The following is a 20,919-nucleotide window of genomic DNA, read 5'->3' as shown; positions in this document are numbered from 1 at the left end:
AAGAATACATGTCATTACTATATTTTGCTTACCTAAATTCTCCTTTATTTGGAATATCATATGTTTGTACTATGTGATTGCTATGTGTACATGTGTGCATACATGAAATGGATTTTAAAATGAGGATAAACTTTTTTGCTTTGAAACTTCACTTTAAACATGTTCTTGTGCATCCACTTAGGATAGGTTATGACTTATATGATTTGGACACTTTGATTTTGGGTCATTGAACCTATGTTTTGGCAGGTCAATGCTTGTATTATTTTGTTCATTGAACCTATGATTGGCAAGCCAATGCTTGCATGATTTGGCACCAATGACAGTGATGACATTCCAGATAGGCCTCACTTGTACATGATGCTAGCTACCTCTTGTTTGGTTTATGTGTTATGGGCACATGATCCTAATTAGAGTCCATATATATAGAGTGTGTTATTCACTACTTTTACATGGATTATTTATCATCCTTATAACGAGTGAGGAGTTGGACTTTGAGATTGACTTGAGTATGGGACGTAGAAGCATATGCATTGCATATTTGAAATTGTGGATTTGTTTTTGATGTTTACCAATGCCTACACTTTAATGCGTCTTTCCCCACATGATAAGTATTTACTAAACTTTTGAGTTTTAAAAATCTTTAAGGGGTTTGACTTTGAGAATGGATTGTTCACTTATCTAATATCCTTAAGAATTGATGTATTCATTGGGCTTTCCAAGTCTATCCTATTATTTTGTCATGTATTAGATTTGAAGACTTAGTCAGAGACCGAATATAGAATTTAGATTTTGCATATTTAGATGTATAATTAAGATTTAAAATGTATGTAAAATTGTTTGCTCTATCTTTGTCTCTTGATCATACAGATACACTCTCCTATGTCTTAACACTTATGTCTCTTGATTATACAGATACACTCTCGTATGTCTTAACACTTAAAACTTTTAAATGTTGAGGACTTTTACCGTTTAAGTCCATTATATGCAATTTGTTCTCTTAAAATGACTTTGTTTTTCAAATTAATACAAACTTTTTATCTTCAAATAATTATTTAAAGTAGCTCATACTATGGATTATAAGTAATCATAATTCTGTTTACAAGTACATGAAATAAATATACAATACCAGACCCAAAGTTAATTTTCTTCCCTCTATCATTGGGGCCTCAAGGCAACCATCGGTTTCCACGACTCAACACATTTAGTTGAACAATTTTTCCTTTGAAATCAAGATTGCCATTATAAAATAATGAGATTTCAAAACTAGGCACATATTCAGGAATCAAGATTTCTATTACAAAAGTGGGGAGACAATGTTCGTAAGAATTTGAAAGCAACAAAAACTTAACCTTTCTCCTTTGGATCCATCTTACCCGTATTGGGGAATGTTCTAAGAATCACTCGGTTGAGATACAATTGAACATGAACTACTTTAACACAAAGATTAGATACATATTTGACTAAAAAAAACAATAGTAATTATATAAATCACACAGCTGGAAAGTATTTGTTGAGATTGAATGGCAGTGAGTAAAACTCTTCACTTCTTGAGTCTGTGTGGAACGATCTAAACTTGTCCCACCAATGCTTGCCCCTGTCTTTTCTTATCGAACTATCCTTGTGAAGTGTATTATCAAGAAAATACGCCACAACACCAGCCACAAAAGCTTCCGATGAAAATGGAACATTCACCATATTGTTAAACTACAAAAAAATAACATAAATCGAGGTCAATTATTGTATAGATAGGCCAAGATCAAAGCTTTCTTTCGTGGGGTCTCCTAGATTTCAATTTTTTCTTGAAATATCTAAAAATCTTGGAAAAATACTAAAAAATTAGGTTATTAATGTACGTACCCATCTTCCTGAAGTGTGAACAGGGCCATATCCATTAATGGCTTCGTATTCATTGAAATATTGGGGTACAGACAAGCCCAAAAAGACTGAAAACCCGAGTATGAACTTTGTTCGGAAGCTGTTAAGGTTGCAGAATTGAAGGAAGCTCAAACCCGATGAACCTACAGAAACATGAAAAGACATAATTGCCCTCGGAGTTACTTCTAATCTAACGACTTAATAAAAGGTTGGTGGATTGGATATTTATGTAAACTTACCCACGTAAGCGAAGAAAAGGCAGTAAAGAGCAGCGACAATTGGTGCAGGAATTGACGCAAAGACTGCTCCAAATTTACCTGTCGATCGTTTCCAAAAGTTTAGGAATATGATACTTTTAAAATTATATAAAAGGGTAAAATTGGAAAATAAAATACCAAGAACCGAAAAGAAAATCATGAACCCTGCTGAGATTTGTACAACTCTTCGACTTCCTACACGGGTCACAGCCAATAGACCCGCATTCTCACTGCAAATAACAAATTATAAACTCTTCATTTATTTATTTTTTATAAAAGTAGTGATTTATTTAGAAGCTAAAAAAAAAGTTGAGATTTGTCACTTACATAGAGACAGAAGATCCAGTTACTGTTCCAAACAAGCCAGACAACAAAATGCCAATTCCCTAACAACAAAAGAAAAGACAAAACATATTTGTCTTTTTTTTTTCTTTTTGTAAAAAACACATAATTATTTTTAACTAAAAGTTCAAAAGAATTATAATTACCTGCCAACCGACACCACGGCTTAGAATAGATGGAGGCAAAGGGGTGGCACTTGCATACCGTGAAACCGCAATGAATCCACCAGTTGACTAAATCATATAATTGAAACATGTAAATAATATTGATTTTGACTTTAATAATATTAGCAAAAAGAAAAAAAAAAGGTCAAAAGGTCAAACGGACCTCTACAAGGGTAACAAAAGCAGTCATCATCATGGCAAAAGCTTCACCAGCATCAAAAGAAGGTGCACCCCATTGAAATGGATATGGAATTCTTATCCTTAAAAGTATTTAAAAAAAAAAACGTTACAAAATAAAATAAAAAATTGAGAGCTAAATTAATAGTGTGTAATAAGTAACTAACCATGGTGCAGCATCGATTAATCCAGAACGATCAGTACGACAACTTGTTTGTGTTTTTGGTGCTGTATGATTGTAGGCCCCACCAACCGTAAGCAAATGAGCATAAATCCAAACAATTGCAATCGATGCCACAACTGAAAATTTCTCAAAGATCCCTTTTCCTGAATGTATCAAATGAGGCAGATACTACATATAAACCAAACAAACCAAATTTAGTACTTTTTGTATTAAGTCGTTCTTTTCTTTCTGACTCATATATAGCTTACCAGATTAAGTGCATAGTAATGCATTAAAATATGACAATATTATTACCTGTGACAAGACGACTACAAAGATGAGTTGAGGAAGCCCGATTTCGACACATCTTGCAACCTAAAAAAGACAAGATAAGTGTAATTCATGTATTTAGCTAAACATGTGATCATAAGAAGAAATGATTTCTTTAATTTTTTTATACTTACCCCGGGGAATCCAAATTCATAGAGCCCAAAACCAGCAAGAGCCACCAAAGGAGCAGCAGAAAGAGGACTCAAAAATCTATAATGATGTTAAACAAAGAATGCAACTGTTAGCTATATGAAAATTAGCAAAATATCATGTTTGGAGACAACTCACACGAAAACCCTGTTATCAGATTTGTTGACTAAAACAGTAATATGAAAGAAAGATTTTGTCCCAGATTGATAGATTGTAAAAAGGTAAAGTGGGCCCGTAGTTATTCTTCCGTTTTTGGAGTTTTCCACGTATATTCTTGTGGTCTTATTTCTCTAAAAGAAGAAAAATCAGTGGGCGGGAATCTTTGAGAACATTTTGCCAACAAACTGGTTATTAAGATATATGTAAATTTAAGTGTATATCCGTAGCTTTAATCAACTGATTGTTTAATTATGATTATGATTCTTTAAAGTTGCAATAATCAATTTTGAACCAACCTTGCAACATTTCGCCACAGACCACTGAACCCTAGAACAATTTGAAGAGTTGAAGCAACAATCAAAGCACCTTGGATTGCCCGCATTGTTTTCTTGAATTTCTGAAAGAAAATCAAGATTTTGTTTCTTGATCACTATTTACTCATTTCAAGATGAATTTTGGTATTTCAAGCACCCATGAGATTCACCTCTATAGGATCTGGATCATTCCATCTATTATTCAAGATGATTGAGATTGTGGGTGCAACAAAAGTATATGAACCCCCAATTACGGCTGGTAACCTAGTACCAAACAAAGTTTGTAGCAACGTGTTCCACCCGGCAACAAAAAGTAGCGTTTGAATGACTTGTGCTTTCTCCTCCTGATAGAATTTATTAAAAAAGTTACTATTGAGTATTGAATTACAAGAAGAATGAACAATATGTTTTTTAATTTTAATTTTTTTAATGTCTTACGTTTCCGCCGCCCATTTGAGGAACAAGAGCTGTCGGAATAATAACGGTTGTGCCAAGCATTACTAGATAATGCTGAAACCCGAGCAGAATAGCTTCAGCTGCAGAAAAAAGAAAGGATAACATAACCTTAATTTCTCGGAATATGCTAAAGTATAAAGAACGAAATTAGAAATTAGAAATTAGATACGAAGAACATAAAGAATATTTGTAGGAATTAATAAAAGTAAATGATAAAGTTTGAATTAAATAAGAAACATGGAATGATTGTACAGGAATCAGAATGAATTTGGTACCAGATATGCGAGCCTTAAAGAAACCCTAAAACAACCTAATTTAGAACAACCCACTTGCCATATAAAGAATCTGAAATAACTTTTTTCAAAAAGAGGAACATGAACATCTACAAGAATATACTGAAACAAACTTACGCCATGGGGGTGGACTTGTAATGCAGTAAGTCACACCAAGAAGCTGATCTTTGGGTGGGTGTGCTGCTGGCTCGTCGGATTTTCCTCCGCCTCCACCTCCGGCCATCTTTCTTTTCCGGCCAAGTTATGATATCACCCCCAAATCTGCAATGAAGAAACCCAGATCGAAAATGGTTGATTATATAATGATATTTGTCGGAAAACAGTGGAAAGAGTAAAGAAATTGGGATTGGGGGAGTACTTATGGAGCTAAAAATGCAATGATTTTGATTTTGATAAAGAAACGATGAAAACAAATGACAAAAAATATGAGCAAACAACCCACATGGAGTAGTAGTAATGGACACACCCACTACTCACTACAGGTGTGTAATTTGTTAAAATGGAGAAACGACAAACAGGGTAATTGATGCGTTTTAGTGTGTGTGTTTACAGTGTGAATCAAGGGAAGTAACAATTTCAAGAAAATAGTGTCGTCAAAAAATTAAATGCAAAAGGGAAACCATTTTTATATTCAGAGGCAAAACTGCAGCTTTTTGTTTCATTCAATCATGCTAATTTAATCAAGAAAGCTACTTTTCACCGGTATTTAATTTTCTTTACTCGTGGAGCAGTGTACAGATGAATGACATAGATTTATGATGGATTATGAGTTACGAAAATCTTTTAGATAAAAGTATTTAAGTGAGAAAGTTTGTAAATTATATAAAACAAAACAACGAAAGAGATGGGCATGCTACCAAAAATCAAGAAATTACGACACCCCACCAAGAAAACTTTTCAAAAAGTGTTCCTTTTATGATGATTTGTCAACCATTTTTGCAAAAGAAACAGGGGTAAAAAGGGAATTGGCATTTAGTGGGTATTTTTTATAAGGATATTGTCTTTAAAAGATTATTTGCTAATGAGACAACTCGTATATAAACTTCAAATTCAAAAGTTACATATGTTATATAATGTTAAAAAGTTTAGATTATTGGGAGATAATGCAATTATTGGTTTTTGTTTAAATAGCTGAAAATTTCTAAAATAATAAAATATGTTGAAAATGAATCTCCTATTCCACATTTAAACTATGAATTATAAAATATTTATCAATTGATAATCTACAAGAAGTTAGAAATGGATTGTCTAGAACATTACTTTTATATAAAACTAATTAATAAAGGTTGAAAAAACATGAAGAATCTTTTAAACTGACAAGTAATGATATTTTCTTCTTGAAAATACTAGCTCATAAGATTAAAAAAAAAAAAAAAAACAAATTGTTTAAATAAATTTACACCTAAATCTAGCTCATAATAAATGAATGTTGAATTTATTATTCTCCCGTACTTTCTTCTTTTTTGACCACACAATACTTTGAAATTCTCTATTTGGAATTTCTTAAAAGTTATCATTTTTATAATAAGGATTAATTTAAAATATCATATTATATTTGAATAGTAAATTCGATATGAAAATTTTATGTCGGCTAGAATAAACTATTGCAAGATAGAAAAAATGAAAGTGTTTTCTTTTTCCTTTAATATGAAAGTGTTTAAAGCGATTTACTACAAACAAGTTACTAGTAATACTACATGGTAAATTAAGATGTCATTTATTAATTTTCTTGTTAGTTTTTGTCTCGTTTTTGGATAAGGATTAGCCGAAGATCAGTGCTGACTTCTGGTGTTCCATGATGGTCGATAGATATCAACATGAGGTGTTCTGACTCAATATCGTTGTTTTAGGTAGTGACAACGGACTTGATTATAGTGATCTAGTTGAATTTGATGATAAATTTGTGTGTTTTAAGATTGTTTTTCAAATTCATTAGCCATTAAGTAATGGTTTACGCTTTATATTCTTGGTTTTTCTTTGCATGATGAGCGATCAAAGGTGAGACAATTCATGGGAAAGGAAACAAAATCAAATCAAAGCATTAGAATGGTCGTTACAATTGATGAAAAGAAAATTTGATTAAAAAAGAAAAAACTAGATAACTATATAGACCATTTGTGTAATGTACTTAAAATTTATTTTATAGCACCCAAAACGGATCGAGACTCTAAAAGAGTGACCCATGGACAATCCGTTTTGAAAAATCAAAAAGTGGTTTATATCGTAGACCCCATTATTAAAGCAATAAAGCAAATTGAATGAAAAGGAGCCCCAAATTCAACAAAGGGATGCATTGGATGTACAAAACAATACCTACACTTTTTGTAAAAACTATAAATTAAAAGGACACCGACACATTCTCTTTTTAAACAATTAACGCCATTCCTAATATTTATGATAATAATTATTATAATATATATACAAGACTAAATACATACTGTACAATTATGCTTTATATATATATATATATATATATATATATATATATATATATATATATATATATATATATATATATATATATATATATATATATATATTTGTCCGACCCAATAGGATGAAACACAAATAGGCAGCTCATTTTAGACAAAAATACCCTCTTATCTTTTCATCGTCTTCACACGGCCCCCTTCTCCTCTCTTCCTTATTCAAAATGAACAGTGATGCAATAATTTTTTATTTGTCATCTTCAAGACTTCAACAATCATGACTTCTTGTTTTCATTCTTTACCATGAAGCAATATTCTTTTTTACTCATCATATTTAACATAACGACCTTCATTTTACATTCTTTATGATGAATACCATCATTGATGTCATTATATATGTCTTATAATGTAGTGTCTTTTTTTAAAAAAATAACCCAGCCAGCATGACAAGAATACACAGGAAGTAAAATCGGCTTTCATCGCACACGAACCATTTCGAGTTATAGAATTAATTTCAAATGTAAATGTAAAAAATTATAATAGATGTGTAGGGGAGGAATTCTTCAAATAGAACGGTAAACATAGCAACGAGGCTACGTGTGTGTTCTTTTTTTTGCATCATTTGTATTAGTGTTTTTACGGTTCCTAACGATAAAGTGGTAATTTATAATATTTTGTTCTTTAATGTTTTAGTTTACTAAACATTATATAAAGATAATTTTTCGTCAAATAACCAATTTTAGGGGGTTGTTATAACTTTTTGACCATGAAAATCAATGTTTTGTAGAATAACCACAAGGTGCTCTGCGGATCAGTTAAACTTTCTGAGAATCGATGCACACCTCTGCGGAAATGAGGTGGCATCGATAAACGACAAAAAAAATTCAGGTCCTCAAACTGTTTAACTTATACCTTCAACGTTGATCCTCAAACCGCTGCAGAAAACTATCGTAACACCATTGATATCACAGCAAAATGATATGAAGTAAAAACAGAAATTTTGTTATTCAACGATCTTTATAACAAAATTGATGACGCACAGCTGAATGAAGATGAGGAAGTGATCTTGGAGGCGGCGAAAGAGGAATACAAATCCATTAGCGACGAGTCGGAATTCGAGAATGAAGCCCCTTGGAATCTTATAAAAGATCTCCCGTATTTTTAATTTGTATTGCGTTTGTAGTAGGTTATTTTTATGTACTTGGTTTTTATTAGGTTATTTAGATGTATTTGGTTATTTTAAAGTTATTTATATATACTGCTTTGTATCAGGTTATTTTTATGTATTTGGTTTCTATTACGTTGTTTTCATCGTCTACGTAATAAACTACAAACACTACAAATACAAATACAAATACGTTGAGTTGTTTTCTACTTTATTCCAGGGAACAAAAACTACAAACACTACAAATACATGGAAACAGAAAACACAAACCTAACAAATAATAAGATAAAGCAGTAGCAAACATTACGCATAAAACATTACTGTCTACATGAAATACTGGTTTTTTTTAACCACATTCCAAACGTCCTAATATTCGAACTCACTACCATCACGCTACATCATGTAATGCTCTTTAACAACTTGTAAAAGTTCTTCATCGTCTGCATAATAATATGGCATATTTTTAACATAATTATACCATCAATTGAACCATGTGATTTTTTCTTTTAATTTCATCCACTTACTAACAATATCTTCTTTAAGTCGGTGTTGTCCTTCTCCCATCTCATGGTTGAACAAACTTGTTATGCGGGTTCATTCATCACCTACAAGGCAATGAGGGGGAGCTATTGGTGTTGCACCCTCGTAAACGTTCGTCCAACATCGTGTTAGGACCATCACATCTGTTGTCGTCTATGGACGTGGGGCATTGTAACATACAAGTTTTGAGATCGTGTTTTATATAAATAATATTATGAAATATTATGTGATATTGAGTATTGAGTTCTAACAGATAGTTTTTACTAGAAATAAGGTAAAACTATGTTTAGAATCACTCATAAACTATTAGAAGTCTTATGAGATTCCAATTAAAAGTCAAATAGTAAAATTTAGCGAAAATATAAAATTTGAAATAAGTAAAATTTTATTATTGAAAGTTGTAGATAATCTCTTTAGAAACATGTAGGCGAAAACCTCATCGAAATCCGAGTTGTAACGAAGAAGTTATGACCAATCGAAGATCCGCGATAAAACCGGCACGGTGCCGAATGACGTAAAAAGTGAGTTTTTGATAAACTACTTTTTAGCCTTAGTGATCTAAATGAAAGTCGTAGTATTCGTTAAACCGAGAAGTTTGATAAAAAGAACGTCAAAATCTGACTTTGTATGAGGAAGTTATGATTTTTACAAGTTTCAGCTTAGAAGTAGACAGCTAAAAACTCGAATTTTAGATCGAGTGGTTTTTAGCCGACACAACCTAAACGAGAATCGAAGGTCTCGTCATTAGTAGTACAACGGTAAAAAGTCTGACGAAAACGGACGTCGGATGAAGAAGTTATGAATTTTTAACGAATTTACCAGTCCCGGTCTGTTAAAAATAATAATATAAAAATAAAGTCAAAATTTTCCGACGAAGTCTAAACGAAAGTTGTAGAGCATAATTTTCTCTACGCGTGCATATAAAGAACGTCAAAAACGGAGCTTGTATGAGAAAGTTATGGATTTTACAAGATTTGGCACAATTTTCGAGAAAAATCGCATGAATAGTGCTGCCACGTCACCCTTCGCATGCGAGGGTTCCACGTGTCGGACACGTGTTCGCTGCTGATTGGACCGCAGTACGCGTGTCACCCGCTGATTGGTCTGAAGTCGTCATAGGCACCTCCTGATTGGACCGAAGTCTGGTCCTCTCCTGGTCCGACACGCATCCGAGGCGGCCACTCTTCTCGCTTCTCCTTCTGACGCGTGGCTGCTGACTCGCCTTCGCAGATGACTCCTCCGGATCCGAGCCTCGCTCCAGCTGCCGCGTGTCCTCCTTCCTTCGGCCGAAGCTCCGGACCTCGCTACTATAAATAGTAGCTGCGAGACCTCCCGGTTAGATATTTGAATTTTGGTCTTTTTCACCCCTTTTCAACATTTTCTTATATTCCGACTTCCCCCGAAGCCCCGGTACTTATTCCAAAGCCCGAAGCGCGCCCCGAGATTCCCGAGAAGCCCGAAAAAATTATCTTTTCGGTTTCGAAGCTCTACTTTCGCAGAGCCCGGTTTTCAAGAAAACTCCCGGTTTTCAACAAAGAAAGTCATATTTAGAGCCGAAGTGCTGCCCGAATTACTATTTTGACCCCCGGTTATTTCTCGGTGAGTTTAATATATAGGAACAATTGTATGTTATGTGTTATATGTGCTATGTGTTTTTCGGTGGTATTATTCCGGTTTATTTTCCCGTGTTAAGTTTTATTCGCTATGTTTAATAGCAAAGTAATACCTTTGACCATGTGATCAGTGAAAGGACTTAGATTCATATTGGTACTGGTACGTAGCCTCTGGCCATGTAGAACATGTCTCCGTAAGAGAATGATTTCTATTCTATGGTATTGGCAGAAGGTTAGACAGGGCTATAAGCCTGAAATCTACCAAAAGGTTAATTCGAAGTTGTATGTCTTCTGTGCCATTTGGGCCAAAGCTTTATTGATGTATATCAAGTATGGTAATTGTTATGTCTCATTGATTGTATATTTTTGAATCAAATCAATGATTGATATGGAAAGTTTGTCACATGATTCACATATGCCTTTGTTGTTCCTTGATCCTCCTTGCCTCTGCCATAGTGAAGTATATATATATGGCATAACGTTATATTGTATCTATTATTGAACTCACTAAGCGTCACCGCTTACCCCTCTCAATGTTTAACTAACTTGCAGGAGATAAGCATCCAGTATAGTGATATACTGGTAGAAGATTTTTGAATAGTTTGAAACTATTATTTTGATAGAAGATTTTCGAATAGTTTGAAACTATTGTATTCTGCACTCCCATATGTATAAAACTATAGTATCCTGGGGAGTTATGTAATATATAACACTATGAAATAGTGGGTTTGTATCTAGTAGTTTGTAATCACATTATCAATATAAAATATTGTTTTATGAATATGCATGTAGCATGTTTCGGAATAACTATATTGTCATGTATGAAAGTTTGGGTCTTTCAGAAATATGAAAGTATAGAAATGGGTCCTTTCAATCATGGTATCAGAGCAGTGGTTTAAGTGAACTAAATTTCATGGATTGGTATTTAGACTTAAACTATTGGAAGTTCAATATATGAACTTAATCATTGTAAGTATAGGGATACAAACCATAGGAAATATATATATAAAAGTATTAGGTAATAGTAAACCCTAATATTATAAAAATACAATATTACTCCCTATTACAGAGCAATGGCTGAACAGGTTAGTAGCCATACCCCCGAAGTCGGTGGAGGTCCTCAACCTGAGGAAGTGAACACTCCAGTATCTCCTCGTGAGGAGCGACTCTTAGGTAAACTTACTGGCGTTATTCGACAGACTCTCGAAGAACACAAAAAGAGTGGTGATAAAGGAAAAGAGAAAGCCACTGGAGAATCTTCGAGAGGAGAGGTGAAGCGTCCCTCGTTCAAGGATTTCAAAAGTAGCGGTGCTACAGAATTTTCTGGTGTTCTTAATCCAATTGTTGTTCTTACTTGGATCCAGAACACGGAGAAAGTGTTTCATATTTCTCATGTGGATGATGAAGACAAGGCTAACTATACTTTCTGCAATGCTCATCGGAGAAGCCTTGGTCTGGTGGGAAGCAACCTATGAAGCTCTCAGCAGGTTTGACCAGGAGAATTTATCCTGGGAAATGTTCAAAACTCGTGTGCTAGAGAAGTACTGTCCTCTAGACATGAGGAGGAGGTTGGAGAAAGAATTCCTCGAGCTTAAACAGGGAGGAATGACTGTGAATGAGTATGAAACTCAGTTTAATCAAAGAGCAAGGTTTGCTACAAAGTATATCCCAACTGAAGACGAGAAAATTCAGTTGTTCATGGAGGGACTACGGCACGAAATCCACGATTTCGTTGCCAATCGGGAGGTTCTATCATTCGATAAAGCTGTTGAGTATGCTCGAAGGCGTGAGCATGACTTAGAGATACTTGGTGCCACTCTTACTGCTCCAAATCATCCACGTACTGAAAGAACTGTTCCGGTTCCTTCTTTTCTACCAGCTCAATCCGTTCAGACTGAGCCTGGTAATCAAGTGCAAACTCAAAATGCCTCTCGTGGACGCGGTAGATCACAATCTTTTTCTATTCAATCGCCTTCATGTCGTGTTTGTGGTAGGAATCATCTGGGCCCATGCAAAATAGACAAGGAATGCATTGTTTGTTTTGGATGTGGAGAAAGGGGTCATATAAAGCCAGCTTTCCCAAGAAAGGATGTTACTTGTTTTGCATGTGGTATTACTGGCCACAAGAAGCGTTTTTGCCCCACTCTTACTAGTCAGATGACGGGAAGTCAAGCTTACGTTCAACAACCGGCGAAAAGTCAAGCTCCTGTTCAACAATCAAGGGGTACTCCAATTAAAAAGGAGGAGGTTCCAAAAGCTAAGGGTCGTGCATTCCAGATCACCACAGAAGAGGCACGCGAGGACCCGAATGTTGTGACGGGTACATTTCTTGTTAACTCTAGACCTGCTCACATCTTATTTGATTCTGGTGCCTCAGATTCTTTTGTGTCTTATGAATTTGCGCATTCTTTTCAAATTGCTTGCTATGCACTTGCGCAACCTTTTCACGTAGAGACTGCTGGAAGTATATCATTACTTGCCGATAAAGTCTATAGGAATTGTGTTATAGAAATTGAAGGCTACAATTTTCTTGCTAATCTAATTCCTATCTCCTTGCCCAACTTTGACATTATTCTCGGCATGGATTGGTTGTCAAAGAACCACGCAGACCTCTTGTGTTATGAAAAGATAGTGTGTATTCCCATTGAAGGGGAGAATCCTATCTATGTCTATGGTGAACAAGGAACCTTAAAAATAATATCTTTCCTCAAAGCCCGTAAATTCATATCGAAAGGGTGTTCTATCTATTTGGCCTACACAGTCGATGTCTCGAAAGAAGATAAGAAAACGGTGAATGATGTTCCCATTGCTAAGGAATATCCAGATGTTTTTCCCGAAGAATGGTCTGGACTTCCTCCGGACAGGCAAGTAGAATTCTGAATTGATCTTGTGCCTGGTGCTGCTCCGATTGCTAAGACTCCTTATCGTCTTGCGCCAGCTGAGATGAAAGAAATGATGATCCAACTGCAGGAATTACTTGACAAAGGCTTTATCCGACCAAGTACCTCTCCCTGGGGTGCTCCGGTATTGTTTGTCAAGAAGAAGGATGGATCGATGCGGATGTGCATTGATTATCGTGAGCTGAATAAGGTGACTATCAAGAACAAATACCCACTACCTCGCATTGACGATTTATTTGATCAACTTCAGGGTGTTAGCTATTTCTCCAAGATTGATCTAAGATCTGGCTATCATCAGTTGAAAGTTCACGAGCAGGATGTACCGAAGACTGCTTTTCGTACTCGATATGGGCATTACGAATTCCTTGTTATGCCATTTGGTTTAACGAATGCTCCTGTTGTATTCATGGATATGATGAATCGGGTATGCCGCCCAATGCTCGATAAAATCTGTCATCGTATTCATTGACGATATTCTAATCTATTCCAAGTCTGAAGCTGATCATGCCATTCATATTCGTGCGGTATTAGAACTTCTTCGAAAGGAGAAACTTTATGCTAAATTCTCGAAATGTCAATTTTGGCTTCGCCAAGTTCAATTTCTCGGCCATGTTATTTCTGGTGACGGTGTATCCGTAGATCCTACTAAAATTGAAGCTATTCAAAATTGGGAAGTACCTCGTAATGCTTCCGAAATGCGTAGTTTCTTGGGTCTCGCGGGATATTACCGGAGATTTATTAAGGACTTTTCTCGTATAGTCGTACCTCTCACGAGTCTTACACGAAAGGAAGTGAAGTTCGAATGGGGTGAAGCCCAAGAAAAAGCTTTCTCGACTCTAAAAGATCCTTTGACCCATGCTCCAATCTTATCACTTCCAGAAGGTGATGATGATTTCTCTGTATATAGCGATGCTTCAAGATTAGGACTCGGTTGTGTGTTGATGCAACGTGGTAAAGTGATAGCCTATGCGTCAAGACAACTGAAAGATTATGAAAAGAATTATCCCACTCATGATCTCGAACTCGCTGCAGTGGTATTTGCCCTAAAACTTTGGAGACATTACCTCTTTGGTACAAAATGTCAATTGTATACCGACCACAAGAGTCTCAAGTATATATTCAGTCAGCAAACTCTGAATATGAGACAACAACGAGCCATGGAGCTGATCAAAGACTATGACTGTGAAATCCTATATCATCCTGGAAAGGCTAATGTAGTTGTCGATGCACTTAGCAGAAAGGTTTATCGTAATAGTATGTGTTATCCTATTACTCACACCACAGTAAAGTTCACTATTCTAGATGAACTAGAGAAATGGCAAGTAGAAGCCCTAAAGCTAGAAAATATGAAGAAAGAAGGGATGGTACATTACACCTATGTTTTACTTGATGATCCGCGAGGATTGAAGGTATTCGAGAATCGGCTATGGATTCCGAAGATTGGTGGATTATGAAAGAAGATTTTAGATGAAGCCCATAAGTCTAAACTGTCAATACATCATGGTACAAGTAAAATGTACTATGATGTAAGAGCTGATTATTGGTGGCCTGGATTAAAGAGAGACATTGGAAGATATGTACAAGAATGCTTAGTATGCTTACAAGTCAAAACAGAGCACCAAAAGCCTTACGGAACCCCAGAAAGTCTTAGTGTACCTGTATGGAAATGGGAAGAATTGTCCATGGATTTTATTACCAAATTGTAAAAGACTGCTAGACAACATGATAGCATTTGGATAATCGTCGACCGCCTGACTAAAAGCGCTCATTTTCTTGCCATGCGTGAAACGGCTCCAATGGATAAATACACACAAGTATACTTGGATGAAATTGTTGCAAGGCATGGTGTGCCACTAAAGATCGTTTCCGATCGTGATACTCGCTTCACGTCTCACTTTTGGGAGAGTATGCAACGTGAATTGGGATCTCGAGTTGCTCTCAGCACAGCCTATCATCCCCAGACAGATGGTCAGACGGAGAGAACAATCCAAACTGTAGAAGATATGCTTCGTGCATGTGTCTTGGAGTTCGGTGGTAACTGGGATAAGTACTTACCTCTTGTCGAATTCTCGTATAATAACAGTTACCACGCTTCAATCAAAATGCCACCATATGAGGCATTATATGGTCGCAAGTGTCGTACTCCATTATGTTGGCGTGACATAGGACAGAAAATCCTTGGAGGCCCTGAAATGATTCAAGACACCACCGACAAGATTCAAATTGTACGAGAAAGAATGAAAGCCGCCCAGGATCGACAAAAGTCCTATACGGAAAAGAGGAGGCAACCAATAGAATTCCAGGTGGGGGATTTCGTAATGTTGAAGGTATCCCCATGGAAAGGTCTTATGCGATTTGGAATGAAAGGAAAACTAAGTCCTAGATTTGTTGGTCCTTTCAAAATCCTTCAGAGGATTGGTAAACAAGCATACCGCTTGGAATTGCCTGAAGATTTGGCAGGTATTCATGATGTCTTCCATGTGAGTTATCTGCGCAAATGCTTGAGCATCTATGGTGAGGTAGTTCCATTATCCGAGGTGAAACTGGATAATAAGTTAACTTATGTAGAAGAGCCTGAAGAGATTGTAAACGAAAGAACGACTAAGCTACGTAATAAAGAAGTAGAGTTGGTGCTTGTCAAGTGGAAACACCATCGAGGCCCGAACTATACTTGGGAAAATAAGAATGAGATAAGAGCGAAATACCCCCATTTATTTTAATCGATGTAATTTCGAGGACGAAATTCTCAAAAGGAGGAGGTATTTGTAACATACACGTTTTGAGATCGTGTTTTATATAAATAATATTATGAAATATTATGTGATATTGAGTATTGAGTTCTAACAGATAGTTTTTACTAGAAATAAGGTAAAACTATGTTTAGAATCACTCATAAACTATTGGAAGTCTTATGAGATTCCAATTAAAAGCCAAATAGTGAAATTTAGCGAAAATATAAAATTTGAAATAAGTAAAATTTTATTATTGAAAGTTGTAGATAATCTCGTTAGAAACATGTAGGCGAAAACCTCATCGAAATCCGAGTTGTAGCGAAGAAGTTATGACCAATCGAAGATCCGCGATAAAACCGGCACGGTGCCGAATGACGTAAAAAGTGAGTTTTTGATAAACTACTTTTTAGCCTTAGTGATCTAAATGAAAGTCGTAGTATTCGTTAAACCGAGAAGTTCGATAAAAAGAACGCCAAAATCTGACTTCGTATGAGGAAGTTATTATTTTTACAAGTTTCAGCTTAGAAGTAGACAGCTAAAAACTCGAATTTTAGATCGAGTGCTTTTTAGCCGACACAACCTAAACGAGAATCGAAGGTCTCGTCATTAGTAGTACAACGGTAAAAAGTCTGACGAAAACGGACGTCGGATGAAGAAGTTATGAATTTTTAACGAATTTACCAGTCCCGGTCTGTTAAAAATAATAATATAAAAATGAAGTCAAAATTTTCCGACGAAGTCTAAACGAAAGTTGTAGAGCATAATTTTCTCTACGCGTGCATATAAAGAACGTCAAACACGGAGCTCGTATGAGAAAGTTATGGATTTTACAAGATTTGGCACAATTTTCTAGAAAAATCGCATGAATAGTGCTGCCACGTCACCCTTCGCATGCGAGGGTTCCACGTGTCGGACACGTGTTCGCTGCTGATTGGACTGCAGTACGCGTGTCACCCGCTGATTGGTCCGAAGTCGTCATAGGCGCCTCCTGATTGGACCGAAGTCCGGTCCTCTCCTGGTCCGACACGCATCCGAGGCGGCCACTCTTCTCGCTTCTCCTTCTGACACGTGGCTGCTGACTCGCCTTCGCAGATGAATCCTCTGGATTCGAGCCTCGCTCTAGCTGCCGCGTGTCCTCCTTCCTTCGGCCGAAGCTCCGGACCTCGCTACTATAAATAGTAGCTGCGAGACCTCCCGGTTAGATGTTTGAATTTTGGTCTTTTTCACCCCTTTTCAACATTTTCTTACATTCCGACTTCCCCCGAAGCCCCGGTACTTATTCCAAAGCCATTTGGGCCAAAGCTTTATTGATGTATATCAAGTATGGTAATTGTTATGTCTCATTGATTGTATATTTTTGAATCAAATCAATGATTGATATGGAAAGTTTGTCACATGATTCACATATGCCTTTGTTGTTCCTTGATCCTCCTTGCCTCTGCCATAGTGAAGTATATATATGGCATAACGTTATATTGTATCTATTATTGAACTCACTAAGCGTCACCGCTTACCCCTCTCAATGTTTAACTAATTTGCAGGAGATAAGCATCCAGTATAGTGATATACTGGTAGAAGATTTTTGAATAGTTTGAAACTATTATTTTGATAGAAGATTTTCGAATAGTTTGAAACTATTGTATTTTGCACTCCCATATGTATAAAACTATAGTATCCTGGGGAGTTATGTAATATATAACACTATGAAATAGTGGGTTTGTATCCAGTAGTTTGTAATCACATTATCAATATAAAATATTGTTTTATGAATATGCATGTAGCATGTTTCGGAATAACTATATTGTCATGTATGAAAATTTGGGTCTTTCAGAAATATGAAAGTATATAAAGGGGTCCTTTCAGGCATCGGACGATGTCGCTGCATTTGAAGAAGTTGGTACATCGCAAGCCATTTCAGAATAAAGGTGTGAGTTTATTGAAGAATAAATGATTACTTAAATAAGAAAAACGACTGTTAGTTGGATCTGCGGAATGAGAAACAGCTTTGAGGACTGACAAACAGCTATGCGGAATGAGAAACAACTCCGGGGACTGACAACAAGCTCTGCAGACTGACAAACAGCTCTGCGGACTGACAAACATCTAAGCGGAATCCCAAACAGCTCTGCGGATTCCTAAACAGTTATGCGGACTGACAAAAAGCTTTGTGGATTCCCAAACAGCTCTGCGGGTTCGTAAATAGTTCTACGGAATTATGAATATGGATTCCGTTTAAATTGGACAACCATTTTAATTTTTAGAAGTTGTGGATAGTCGTGAAAATGAGTTCATTCAATGAGGTGTTAAAAAAAGTTTGTCCAACCTACCGATTTTTAGAGGTTGTGAGTCGCGCAGAGCCGGCAGAAAAGTTATGCTAACCGACGTCGTTCGGATCCCGAGTTTTAGGTGGGAGATTTTGTTTTGCTGAAGGTGTCACCATGGAAGGGTGTCATTCGGTTTCGGAAGAGGGGCAAGTTGGGGCCCCGATTTATTGGTCCGTTCAGGATTTTTGCCCGTATTGGCAGGGTTGCTTATCGATTGGATCTACCGGATGAGCTTAAGATCCACAACACCTTCCACGTGTCTCAGCTTCAGAAGTGTGTTGCTTATGAGGTCGCAGTCATTTCCTTGAATGATATTCAGGTTGATGGGAGCCTGAATTATGTGGAGAAGCCCATTGCGGTTCTGGACAGAAAAACAAAATCCCTACGGAACAAAGAAGTGAAGCTAGTAAAGGTGCAGTGGCAGCACCGGAAGGGCTGAGAATGGGCGTGGGAGCTCGAGGAGGAGATGAGGGAGCATTACCTGAGGTTATTCGAGGCAGCGGACTTTGAGGACGAAGTCTGATTCAAGTGGGGGAGATTTGTAACTCTTGGTTCCGGTATAAATTTATTCCCCTGAATTGTTGATTTTTCCTGTTGGACTCGCCGAGTTAAAAGCTTCAACTCGGCGTGTTGAGTGGACTTTGGCAGCGGGAATTAATGAACCAACTCGGCGAGTTGAGGTGCCTCAACTCGGCGAGTTGGCGGCTGGGAAGGAAACCCTAATTTTTAGGGTGTTGCACCCTATTTAAAGGCCTTAAGTCTCTTGGTTGGCCTCCTTACCAGCCTCCTCTGTCCAGAAAACCCTAAAAACATGTATCATCGTCCTTGTGAGTGTGTGAGCTTGTGGAGGGCCTTTAGTGTTGATATTTTTCACACTTTTGGAGGATCTTTGAAGTTGAAGGTGCATAGCTTGGAAGGAAGACCTAGATCCAGAATCTCCCCACTCTTTTCAGTCATTTAAAGGTATCAAGTTTATACCTTGCTTTGTTATTGTTTAGATATATTGTTTCGGGGTTTTATCTTGATTTTGGACTCATGGTTGAGTTGTCCAAGAAGTTGAGTGTTCCAGGGGTTGTCATGCTAGATCTATCCATTTCATGGCCTCATTTGGCTTAAAGTTGCAAACTTTACTAGGTCTTAGGTCCCATTTATGCAATAAGTCCTTTATTAAACCCATATTGAGCCCTAGGGTTTCTTTTAGCATGCATGGACGTAAAGTTGGAAACTTTACGTGATTTTCCAGCCTTTGGAGGCCAGATCTGCATTTTGGGACTCTATTTTGAGAGTTTAAGGGCTTAATGGGTCAAGCCTCACTCTAATGAGTCTAGGGTTTGGATTTGACTCGCTTTGGATGGTTCGTAAGGGTAAAGTTGGAAACTTTACCCTTCTAGACATCATTTTGAAGGAGATCTGAGAATTGGAATTCCTAGATTCGATGGAAACAGCTTAATGCATTAAGCTGTTGGATTTCTGGCAAACTCGGCGAGTTCATTAGTGAACTCGGCGAGTTGATGAGAGTTTTCCCAATCTGTGCAGTTAATGGGGAAACTCGACGAGTTGAATGACAACTTTGTGAGTTGGGTCAACTCGAACCATTGACTTTAACCTTTGACCTTAGTCTTTGACCAAGTTTGACTTTTAAGGGGTTTTAGGGCATTTTGAGTTGTAATTAAGGAATTGTTTTTGTTTAGGGGTTGAGTAGAGCTGATATTCGGAGCCAGGACCTAGTCAGCTATCATTCAGTATTTGAGGTGAGTCTTCTCACTACACTCATGGGTCGAAGGCACCAAGGTCGGTCCATTAATTGATATGAAATGTTTAGTTATGGAATATGTAATGGTTGATGTTTGATCTATATATAAATTATGTGAGGACCATGGGAGGAGCCCATGGCACTTGGCAAGACCATGGGAGGAGCCCATGGCTCAGGAATATAAGACCATGGGGGTAGCCCATGACATTCCAAGTGAAGACCATGGAGGGAGTCCATGACAACCTTATATGTATGTGTGTATGACATTATGTGATTATATGTTTCGTGTGTTTTGGGAAACTCACTAAGCGTGTGCTTACAGTTTTGTTGGATGTTTCAGGTACTTCTAACTCTAAGGGCAAGGGCCCGACTTGATGGCGTAGCGTGCACTCTCCAACATTTTTCCACTAGTTATTATGGACTCTCTGATCTTTCTGAATGATATGATGATGTATTGAATTTTGGAAACAACTTATGGTGGGAATTTCTAATTATTAAACATAGATTGTTAATATTAAATGAAAATTTTTACTTGAAATTTTGGGCTGTTACAGCGATGTTTAGGGGGGCTCTGTTGCATCGGTGGAGACTCCACTCCTTCCAAAGTCCAACTCAGATAACGCAAATAGAATGACAATTGGATCTCAAATTCCGTTGCTTCAACAACACGTGGAATGTTGTTTTCCTGCAAAATAAAAACATTAACTTTAACTACATATCGATTTTTCACTATATATAACTTTATAAGGAACGTATAACTATACCAGTGACACATCTAATATA

At 36.7% G+C, this 20,919-nt stretch overlaps 1 protein-coding gene across 2 annotated transcripts; it reads right to left on the bottom strand.

Annotated features, from left to right (window-relative positions):
• Window positions 1-1,274: 1,274 nt before the first annotated feature.
• Window positions 1,275-5,267, bottom strand: LOC145114758 (nucleobase-ascorbate transporter 6-like). Of its 2 annotated transcripts, none has more exons than XM_079050846.1 (15): window positions 5,123-5,267; window positions 4,798-4,941; window positions 4,370-4,467; window positions 4,102-4,275; window positions 3,914-4,014; window positions 3,443-3,518; window positions 3,294-3,353; window positions 2,983-3,167; window positions 2,802-2,898; window positions 2,621-2,707; window positions 2,460-2,518; window positions 2,271-2,362; window positions 2,115-2,192; window positions 1,858-2,018; window positions 1,275-1,704 (listed from the first exon to the last, which is right to left on the bottom strand). In XM_079050846.1, the coding sequence occupies exons 2-15, from the start codon at window positions 4,901-4,903 to the stop codon at window positions 1,489-1,491; spliced, it is 1,590 nt and encodes a 529-aa protein (XP_078906972.1). In that variant the 5' UTR covers window positions 4,904-4,941; window positions 5,123-5,267; the 3' UTR covers window positions 1,275-1,488. The 2 variants fall into 2 exon arrangements, with proteins under 2 accessions (XP_078906972.1, XP_078906971.1); XM_079050845.1 differs by having other exon boundaries at window positions 5,039-5,256.
• Window positions 5,268-20,919: the final 15,652 nt, after the last annotated feature.

Source organism: Lactuca virosa, chromosome 5, assembly GCF_052849685.1.
Source record: "Lactuca virosa cultivar CGN04683 chromosome 5, Lactuca_virosa_CGN04683_v6, whole genome shotgun sequence".
Classification (NCBI taxonomy): Eukaryota; Viridiplantae; Streptophyta; class Magnoliopsida; order Asterales; family Asteraceae; genus Lactuca; species Lactuca virosa.
This window is presented reverse-complemented; position numbering and strand designations above follow the sequence as displayed.